Source organism: Ranitomeya imitator, chromosome 1 (genome assembly GCF_032444005.1).
Source record: "Ranitomeya imitator isolate aRanImi1 chromosome 1, aRanImi1.pri, whole genome shotgun sequence".
In the NCBI taxonomy this organism is placed as follows: Eukaryota; Metazoa; Chordata; class Amphibia; order Anura; family Dendrobatidae; genus Ranitomeya; species Ranitomeya imitator.
This window is the reverse complement of record NC_091282.1, coordinates 1,074,789,910-1,074,799,248: the sequence shown is the minus strand read 5'-3', so window position 1 is coordinate 1,074,799,248 and position 9,339 is coordinate 1,074,789,910. Positions and strand designations below refer to the sequence as shown.

Here is a 9,339-nt window from a genome sequence, read left to right as displayed (position 1 = left end):
ATTTCATTGATGGTACCATGAATTTACCAATGTGCTGTTCTATATTGATAGACAAGAATCTAATATCATTATGTGCCCTTGGGAGATGAGCACTTTTCCAACATGACAATGATTTAAAACACATCCTCGGTCACTGTTGCATTTCTGTAAAAGAACAGGGTGAAAGTGATTCAGATGCCAACTATGTCTCCTGATCTGAACCCAAACAAGCACCTATGGGAAATTTTGAAGAGACAAGTTGAGCATCACTCTCCATCCAGCATCCAGGCTTTAAAAGAGGTATTTCTTAGGGTACGTTCACATTAGCGTCATGCGACGCTGCGTCGCCGACGCACGACAACGCATGCGTCATGCGCCCCTATCTTTATCATTGGGGACGCATGCGTTGCGTTGTCGTGCGTTTTCAGTAAAACGCACGACGCATGCGTCGTAACACCGCACCTGGGTGGCGTCGGAGACGCTACATGTTGCATTTTCGGAGCGCCAAAAAAACGCGCGCGTCGCTCGTGCGTCGTCAATGCGTTACAATTTCCCATTGAAACGTATTGACGACGCACTTGCGTCGCGGGTGTGCGTCGTGCATGCGTTGTGCGACGCATGCGTCGTAACATAAAATGAAACAAAAAAGTGTCTAGACAGTGTCTAGACAGTGCAAACAGTGAGAAAAACATCCCCCATATATAAAGAAAATGTAGGATTGTTTGTCACTTCTGCTGCCGGCTACACAACAGGCAACATCAGACCAGACACATCAGAGCAACTGTCTTCTCATCCGCTGTCCAGAGATGTAAGTATAGAATGATTATGTGCATTTTCTACATGTTTTTACAATTATTTTTGCAAGTAGTGTTTTATATTCTGCACTGTGGCTAAAGATATTGTGGTCTTTTTGGTCTGGTTTTGATGTACGGCATTGTGTATAGGATGGCGTTTCATTGTCTGCGGCCTTGATTAGTGTTCTTTCCAAGATTGATTTTGAGTTTCCATTTTTTGGTTTGGTGTTGGTTTTTGTATTCAGTTGTGCTGTTTTATTCTTCCGTTATATGATGGCGTTTCATTGTCTCTGGCCCTGTCGGTTGTTTTGTAAAGTATGGTAGTATAGAATGATTTTGCGGCCTTTTATTACATTTTTATTGCAATTTGTGTATTATTTTCAGCACTGTGGTTGTGTAAAGAATTATTAGGCAACATCAGACCAGACACATCAGAGCAACTGTCTTCTCATCCGCTGTCCAGAGATGTAAGTATAGAATGATTATGTGCATTTTCTACATGTTTTTACAATTATTTTTGCAAGTAGTGCTTTATATTCTGCACTGTGGCTAAAGATATTGTGGTCTTTTTGGTCTGGTTTTGATGTACGGCATTGTGTATAGGATGGCGTTTCATTGTCTGCGGCCTTGATTAGTGTTCTTTCCAAGATTGATTTTGAGTTTCCATTTTTTGGTTTGGTGTTGGTTTTTGTATTCAGTTGTGCTGTTTTATTCTTCCGTTATATGATGGCGTTTCATTGTCTCTGGCCCTGTCGGTTGTTTTGTAAAGTATGGTAGTATAGAATGATTTTGCGGCCTTTTATTACATTTTTATTGCAATTTGTGTATTATTTTCAGCACTGTGGTTGTGTAAATACATAGTTGTATGTTTCTGGTTGCGATGTATGGCGTTGTATCCCCTTCTATTTTCTCCGGCACTGTTGGTTTCATTGTAAAGTATTTATGTTTCTGCCCTTATTTTTTTTCGTGTTGAAATATTTTTTATTACAACCACATATTGTGTTTTTTGTGTTGATCCGTGCATACTGTAATTTTTCTTTTTAAAAAAAATCTTTTGGGATTACTACATTGTGTACTTGTTAATTTTCTTATCTTTAGCCTTTTGTACTCTGGCATTGGGTTGTCTCTGCCATTGTTTCTTTAATCTAATCAATGTGGCAGTGTAGTTTGCTCATCGTTAGTTCAGTTGGAGTGCAATGTTATTTGTGGTTTAAATGCCTTTTTTTTTAATATTATTTATTGCATGATAGTGCATAGGAGCATAGTCAATGTTATTTTTTTGTTAATTTCAGAACTGCTTTAATTAGTCATGGCCAGCGGCAGTGATTCCGGCACCCCACCGCTGAGGAGTCCGGTGAGTACATGATCTACTATTGCTTGCTATATTTTCGCTGTCATTTGTAGATGGGTCACTCAACTTTTTGTTAAACTATTTTGCAGGCTTCTTCAAGTGAGGAGGAGAACCAGGAGGAAGAGAGGGAGCAGCAGCAGGGACCACGGGGCCAAGCTGTGGTTGTAGGACGGAGCGTAAGTATTTATTTCAAACCTTTATTTTTTTATTTTTTTTTTTTTGCGGGTATTGGGGGGGTGGTGGTAGGGTGTGGTGTTGTGTGTAGTAGGTGTTGGTGGAGGAGATAGGGACAATTTTTTTCTCTTTCAAACCTTCATATTTTCCATTCTTTTCTAGGTTTCACAACGGGCCCTGGATGAGCCACTTAACATTGACCTAATGGTGGCATCAATAGAAGCACGGGGCCCGTTGTGGGACAGCCGTGACCCCCAGCACGCGGACCAGGGCATATTGCGGCGTCTGTGGTTGGAGGTGGCACAAACGCTGTGGGATGGCTTCGACAGCGCTAACGCCAAGGCCAAAGCCAGTTTCCGTAAGTATTTAAAAAATAGTGCTGTGACCCATCATGCCAGGATTACACAACCGTCTGTGATGTCTTTGATTGGGATTGCACACGGTTGCGTAATCTTTTTCGATATATTATCTAAAACCTTTTTTTTTTTTTTTTTTAATACACAGTTAAACAATTGAGGACCAGATGGCGCTCCATGAAGGACCGTTTCAAGAGGGGCCTGAAAAAGGAGGGACAGGCTCGTAGTGGTGCTGGCGCTTCAAGGACCTCGGTGTACAAGCATAACCGTATACTGCAGTTCTTGCGACCGGTCCTTGAAAGCAGAGAGTAAGTATAGTGCCTATTCACACACCTAGTTTTCACAACATGCATATTCACATACTACATTCCAGTCACGTTGCTTATTGCCCAGCCATTTATTTTGCCAAGTACCAAGTATATAAATGAAGTAAAAAAAGGCTAGTTCACAGAGTTGTGCAAAAATACATACTTTTCTCCTCTTGAATCATAAGCAGAGGATCAAACATCAGCACAATACAATAGACTCTATCTACGTGTTTCAGGTGACAGGGAACATCAGACCTGAAACGCGTAGATAGTTTTTTTATTGTATTGTGCAGATGTTTCATCCTCTGCTTTTGATTGAAGTTAATAATTTTTTTTTTTAAACTTTTCACCACTCGTTGACCTTGAATTTTTTATTCATTTCTTATCTTCTCACACTTGCCAGGTGTATCTACGATTTTTTATACATAATAAAGTTAAATATAATAGATACGGCATACATTCCACTGCAAAGCTGGTTAGGTTCCCATGGTTGCTCAGCTCGCAGGACCTGTGATGACGTCTCGTTCACATGACCGTGACGTCATGGCAGTTCCAACCTAAGCATAATTGTCTGGCGTTGCAAACTAAAAACATGGGTGACTCTTTAGAATTAAATAAATACCGTTTGTTTAATATTGATGGTGCATATGCAGTGTCAATATTAAAAATAGTGTAATATTAATGGCGGTAATGGATACCTGGCGGTAAAATGTTCTGACGCATGTGAAATGTGATATTTTTTATACTAATGGTTTCCTTATGTTTTCACAGAACACACAGCAGCACCCGCGAGACTGTCCAATCCTCAAGACGACCCTCAAGAGCGGTCCTTTGTGAAGCGCCATCTGAACTGTCGCGGCCATCCCACAGCGAGAGCAGGTCTGCAACAACACAATCTGGCGAACCGGCAGCCGGTCCATCAGATGTTCCTCTGGCCGAGGCCTCTGTTGCTCCGTCCTTTGGGTCTTACCGACAGCGTCAGCGGGCCTCGGACAGGGCGCCCATGTCCGAATTTTTACATCTGAGTACCGTATTTCAGAATGGTTTCAAGGCGCTGTGCGATAAAATGTGCAATATCGAACGGCGTCTTGAAAACATCGAAACGGATCTCTCGAGGCCGGCAAAACATTTCTTTAGTGCCATTCACAACGGCATGGTGGAACATCTTACGCCGGAACTCCAGATTTCGTTCATGCAGGGCTGCAACAATTTATATGTCAGTGCTCTGCAGCAGGCTCGGGTCATGCAGTCAGCGACAAATATGCCCGCAGTACCATCGCTGGCTGCCATGACTCCGACTCCTGCTGCAGAGCACCACCACAGAGGTCCGCGTGCCGAGGGCCACCGCCGCCGCCACCGCCACCACAGAACTGAGCCCCAAAGTTCCGAGCCTGACAGGCCTTCAAGGGGGCACAGACGGGAAGCCGACCCCCACCCAGAGGGAGAGAGGAGGAAAAAGAAGAAGAAGAAGACCATGACGACCACAAGCACTACGTCCTTGGCTATGGCTGCTCCCCAAAGTACCACCAGAACACAGCCTGGGTCGACCCGGAGCACACCAAGTACCCAGGCTGGGTCTACACGGAGTACACCCACTACCCAGCCTGGGTCAACCAGGAGTACACCATCTACACAGCCTGGGTCGACCCAGAGCCGGAGTAGCCAGCCAAGGACACTGGTCGTCCCTCCTCCTCTCTCACCTGCTTCTGTTGCAGTCTCGCCACCACCATCCACTGGCTGGACTGATGTCGGCATCCCGTCTAGTGTCATAGAGTATGCTGCTTCCTCCCCCTCTTCCTCCTCCTCGGTCTCCTCATCACAAAAAACTGGGGGATATGAATCCCCTTTGGTTGCGGACATTGGCACCCCTTAAAACCGGGTTCCCTTTTTTTTTTTTTTTTGTAACACAAAATAAATTTGTTATATTTTTTTTAAAAAAAATTTTGGTTTTTATTGTCTCAAATAAAGTTTGCACCAAATCACACCTTGCGCCGTACACACAAATCGTGTCTTTGTAACACCAGATGTGCAATGTGTGACAATATTATCTCTATTTTTTTTAACATTTTCTTATATGGCTGTCGTTCATTGTACTCAGATGTTACAAACACAAACAGCATTGCTCAATATGTCACGTTTACAAAGTACCATCACACAACGATTTCAGTATGGATATAGTTGTTTTAACTTTGTCTTTTCTGAAATCGTAAAACGATTGAGCCCCTGCTGTGATTTTTTGGTTATCAGCAAATGATTTGGAATTTTTTTTGGGTAACTTATCAGAAGCTGTCATTGTTGGATTGGTGAGTTCACACCAATCCAGCGATGTCTTTGTTTTAAACAAGGGAAAATTGGGTAGTGCACTGTTTTAATCACTGAAATAAAAAGTTTACAATACCCCACTAATATAAAAAGGTGTCTACCAAGTCCCTCGCCGTCATCTTTCCGCACTGACACTGTGATTCCCGCCCGTAAAGCTGAGCACACCGTTGCCTTAAACGCTGTGCTGTGCTTTAGGGCTGGCACAGTACGGGAAGCTGACGGCGATGGACGTTTCACACACCGTAGTGTAAAGGTACCTTCACACATAACGATATTGTTAACGATATCGTTGCTATTTGTGACGTAGCAACGATATAGTTAATGAAATCGTTACGTGTGACAGCGACCAACGATCAGGCCCCTGCTGGGAGATCGTTGGTCGCTGAATAAAGTCCAGAACTTTTTTTCGTCGCTGGACTCCCTGGAGACATCGCTGGATCGGCGTGTGTGACACCGATCCAGCGATGTCTTCACTGGTAACCAGGGTAAACATCGGGTAACTAAGCGCAGGGCCGCGCTTAGTAACCCGATGTTTACCCTGGTTACCATGCTAAAAGTAAAAAAAACAAACACTACATACTTACCTAACGCTGTCTGTCCTCCAGCGCTGTGCTCTGCACTCCTCCTGTACTGTCTGTGAGCCGGAAAGCAGAGCGGTGACGTCACCGCTCTGCTTTCCAGCTCACAGACAGTACAGGAGGAGAGCAGAGAAGCAGAGCGCAGCGCTGGAGGACAGACGGCTGTAGGTAAGTATGTAGTGTTTGTTTTTTTTTACTTTTAGCATGGTAACCAGGGTAAACATCGGGTTACTAAGCGCGGCCCTGCGCTTAGTTACCCGATGTTTACCCTGGTTACCGGCATCGTTGGTCGCTGGAGAGCGGTCTGTGTGACAGCTCTCCAGCGACCAAACAGCGACGCTGCAGCGATCCGAATCGTTGTCTGTATCGCTGCAGCGTTGCTAAATGTGAAGGGGCCTTAAGGTTTTTTTTGTAATTAACATTACATTAACAATAGTAAATATCGTGAGTGTGGCATTACACAGATTGCTCTTTTTTTGTTGCTGGGGAGCTGTATGTGTGACAGCTCTCCAGCAACCATGCGACAACTAAACAACGATCTCGGTCCAGTCGTATCACTGGTCGGTATCGGTGGATAATAGTTTTATTAAATGTACCTTAAGAATATTGTTCAGGTGAGATGGAAGCAATGTTGACAGTGTCACCACTATTTGACTCTGGACGTATTATAGCATCCTGAGTACAATAGTGTTCACTCTGTAGAGTTTAGCAAACATGATCGTCTCCCTCCTTGTCAAGCCTTGTTCCATATGCAAATAGTCTGCAGGATTAAAAATGGTTGACAAGGTGGGAGCCGATTATGTTATGCCTCAATACTATGAAACACACAAATTTTGTGGCACACACATTAGTACTTTCAATAAATTCAATAAATTTCAATAAATTAGGATTTTTTAAATTTTATTAATATGTATAAACTTATTAATTTTTTTTTTTTTAAAAACTGAAAGGCTCAAGAAGTGTATTTGAAAACACAACACATTATACATCCAGGGAACATTAAAACAATAACCATAGAATCACCATACATAGGATGGTTAAATGATGAACACAACAGTGTTTACATGACATCATAATAAAACATACAGAATTAGACCATTTCATCTTGCCATGAAACACGGCCAACATCGGAAACAAAGTATGCAGCAAATTGGTCCCTCATATGAGCAATCTCCACAGTTGTCCGCAGAGGATGATCTTGATAATCAGGCAATGGATTTTGTATGTGTTCATCAAGTTCCACGTTGACTCTCTCTTTATCAATAATAAAATTGTGGAGAACCACACACGCCTTCACCACCTCATCCACTGTCTCAATTTTCAAATTTATAGCGGATCCTAATATACGCCATTTGGAGACCAGGATGCCAAAGGCGCACTCCACAGTTCTTCTGGCCCTGGACAGTCTATAATTAAATATAGTTTTGGTACGGTCCAACCCACGACTGGAGTACGGTTTCAGTAGGTTGCCACTCATTTGAAAAGCCTCATCACCAACAACAACAAATGGCAGGTCCGGGCCGTCAGTGTTGGGAAGAGGTCGTGGATGGGGGAAATTAAAATTGTTATTGTACAATCTTTGGCCCATATCAGACTCCTTAAATGTCCGTGAATCATTTGCACGACCAAAGGCTCCAATGTCCACAGCGAGAAACCTGCAGTCCGCACCAGCAATTGCCATCAGCACAGTGGAAAAGTATTTTTTATAATTATAAAAAAGAGATCCACTTCTTGACGGCTTGGTAATCCTAATGTGCTTCCCATCCACAGCTCCGATACAGTTAGGGAAAGAACAAACTTTGTGGAATTTTTGGGCGTTGGCATGCCATATTTCTTGTGTAGGGATGGGCAAAAATTCCTCCCGGAGGTTGTCCCACAATGCGCGGCATGTGTCTGCAATAATACCCGACAGTGTTGAGACTCCAATCCGAAACTGGAAATGCAGTGATCTCAATGTCTCTCCGGTAGCCAGGAAACTGACAAGAAGAAAAATAAATAAATATAATTAATTTAATTGTTATGAATGAATTTTCCATTTTTAATTACAATCCCCCACCCCGCAAAACAAAAACATGTTAATTTAAAAAAGGGCTAGAACATATAAATCCTTCACATTCCATTACGTACCGTAGAGTCACCAGCAGACGCTCCTCAGGGGAAATCGATTTACGGAGCTGCGTGTCCTGCCTGGAAATGGTTCCTTCCACCAGACGCAGCAGATATCGAAAGCTGTCTTTTGTCATCCTGGTGTATTCTAAGTATTTGTCCTGGTTCTCATTTAATTCGCCAAAAAGACAATGGTACGCTCCATGACTCTCTCGGACTTCCACTATAGGGTGAAGCCAAAAACGCCGCCGACTCCTTCTCCGTAGTTTGTCTCTTCTCCTCTGTTCATGACAGGCAAAAGCATAAGCTATAGCAAGGGCTAATTCCAGCTCAAAAGTGAGGTAGATACTCTCCATGGAACGATCCATCTTGATGCTGTATGGTTGGAAATAAGGTATGCGGGGGTATATATACCACTATGACATTAATACCCACCTCCATCTACCCATTGGTGACATTATCAATTGTCTAGACACTAGACCCACCCTCTTCTATACATTGGTGGTGTTATCTAGTGTCTAGACACTAAATTGTGGCTCAAGATCCAATCAGTGTTTGCCAACGCATGCGTCGTAAAACGCTGCGTTTTTTGGTAAAACGCACCAAAAACGCACCGAAAACGCTGCGTTTTACGACGCATCCGTCAGACGCTTGCGTCATAAAAGTTGCGTTTTGCGTGCGTTTCCGATGCGTCGTGCGTTGCGTCGGCGACGCAGCGTCGCATGACGCTAATGTGAACGTACCCTATAAGAATGAAAAAATATAGATGTAGCAATATGTCACCAATTTGCTCATTCCATGCCTAGAAGACTTGGTGCTGTCCTTAAAAATTATGGACATCATAAAAAATAATAAATGTAGCTTTTGATGTGGGGTGTATTTATTTTTGCATCAATTAATTTGAGGAAAACTGAAGATTTTGTAGTGAAACTTATATTGTGAACCCTTTCATTTTATGGGTTAAAAACACTATACGAAACTCAGTCTTGTCAAAATTTTGGAAATTGTTCTTGTGTTCAGTGTGATATTGATTAAAATCTTACTTTTGAACAAGGGTGTACTCATTTATCCTGTCACTATATGTGTTAGGCTATGTGCCCACGTTGCAGAAATGCAGAAATTTCTGCAGTATTTCCGCAACTCCCTGCCGTGGGTAAAACGCATGCGGAATTTCATGCGTTTTCATGAAAAAAACACAAGCGTTTTGCGTTTTTACTTTGCAGAATGCTTGCGCTTTGCCAAGCGATTTGAAGCATCGCTTGGAAAAGTGATTGACAGGTTGGTCACACTTGCTAAGCATAGCGCTTGACAAGTGTGACCAACTTTTTACTATTGATGCTGCCTATGTTAAAAATAATTAAAAAAATAAAA

General features: G+C 42.8%; 2 protein-coding genes across 3 annotated transcripts; one reads left to right on the top strand and one right to left on the bottom strand.

Annotated features, from left to right (window-relative positions):
- The first annotated feature begins 286 nt into the window (after window positions 1–286).
- On the top strand, window positions 287–4,869 carry LOC138656893 (pneumococcal serine-rich repeat protein-like). Of its 2 annotated transcripts, XM_069744230.1 has the most exons (7): window positions 287–787; window positions 1,158–1,240; window positions 2,066–2,127; window positions 2,214–2,300; window positions 2,461–2,656; window positions 2,803–2,962; window positions 3,734–4,869. In XM_069744230.1, exons 3-7 carry the CDS (start codon window positions 2,083–2,085, stop codon window positions 4,833–4,835), a joined length of 1,590 nt encoding a protein of 529 aa, XP_069600331.1. In that variant the 5' UTR covers window positions 287–787; window positions 1,158–1,240; window positions 2,066–2,082; the 3' UTR covers window positions 4,836–4,869. The 2 variants fall into 2 exon arrangements, with proteins under 2 accessions (XP_069600331.1, XP_069600332.1); XM_069744231.1 differs by having other exon boundaries at window positions 287–1,240.
- Window positions 4,870–6,745: 1,876 nt separating this feature from the next.
- Window positions 6,746–8,166, bottom strand: LOC138656892 (uncharacterized). Its single transcript, XM_069744229.1, has 2 exons — window positions 7,990–8,166; window positions 6,746–7,838 (listed from the first exon to the last, which is right to left on the bottom strand). The coding sequence occupies exons 1-2, from the start codon at window positions 8,103–8,105 to the stop codon at window positions 6,953–6,955; spliced, it is 1,002 nt and encodes a 333-aa protein (XP_069600330.1). The 5' UTR covers window positions 8,106–8,166; the 3' UTR covers window positions 6,746–6,952.
- Window positions 8,167–9,339: the final 1,173 nt, after the last annotated feature.

What these genes read in the sequence shown, in the direction of transcription:
- LOC138656892 (XM_069744229.1), bottom strand. Translation starts at nt 8,105, where the DNA reads ATGACAAAAGACAGCTTTCGATATCTGCTGCGTCTGGTGGAAGGAACC. An exon ending in CGTCTGCTGGTGACTCTACG is followed by an intron (nt 7,839 to 7,989) that starts GTACGTAATGGA and finishes TCTTCTTGTCAG; the next exon opens with TTTCCTGGCTACCGGAGAGA.
- LOC138656893 (XM_069744230.1), top strand. Translation starts at nt 2,083, where the DNA reads ATGGCCAGCGGCAGTGATTCCGGCACCCCACCGCTGAGGAGTCCG. An exon ending in CAAGGCCAAAGCCAGTTTCC is followed by an intron (nt 2,657 to 2,802) that starts GTAAGTATTTAA and finishes TTTAATACACAG; the next exon opens with TTAAACAATTGAGGACCAGA. An exon ending in CCGGTCCTTGAAAGCAGAGA is followed by an intron (nt 2,963 to 3,733) that starts GTAAGTATAGTG and finishes ATGTTTTCACAG; the next exon opens with AACACACAGCAGCACCCGCG.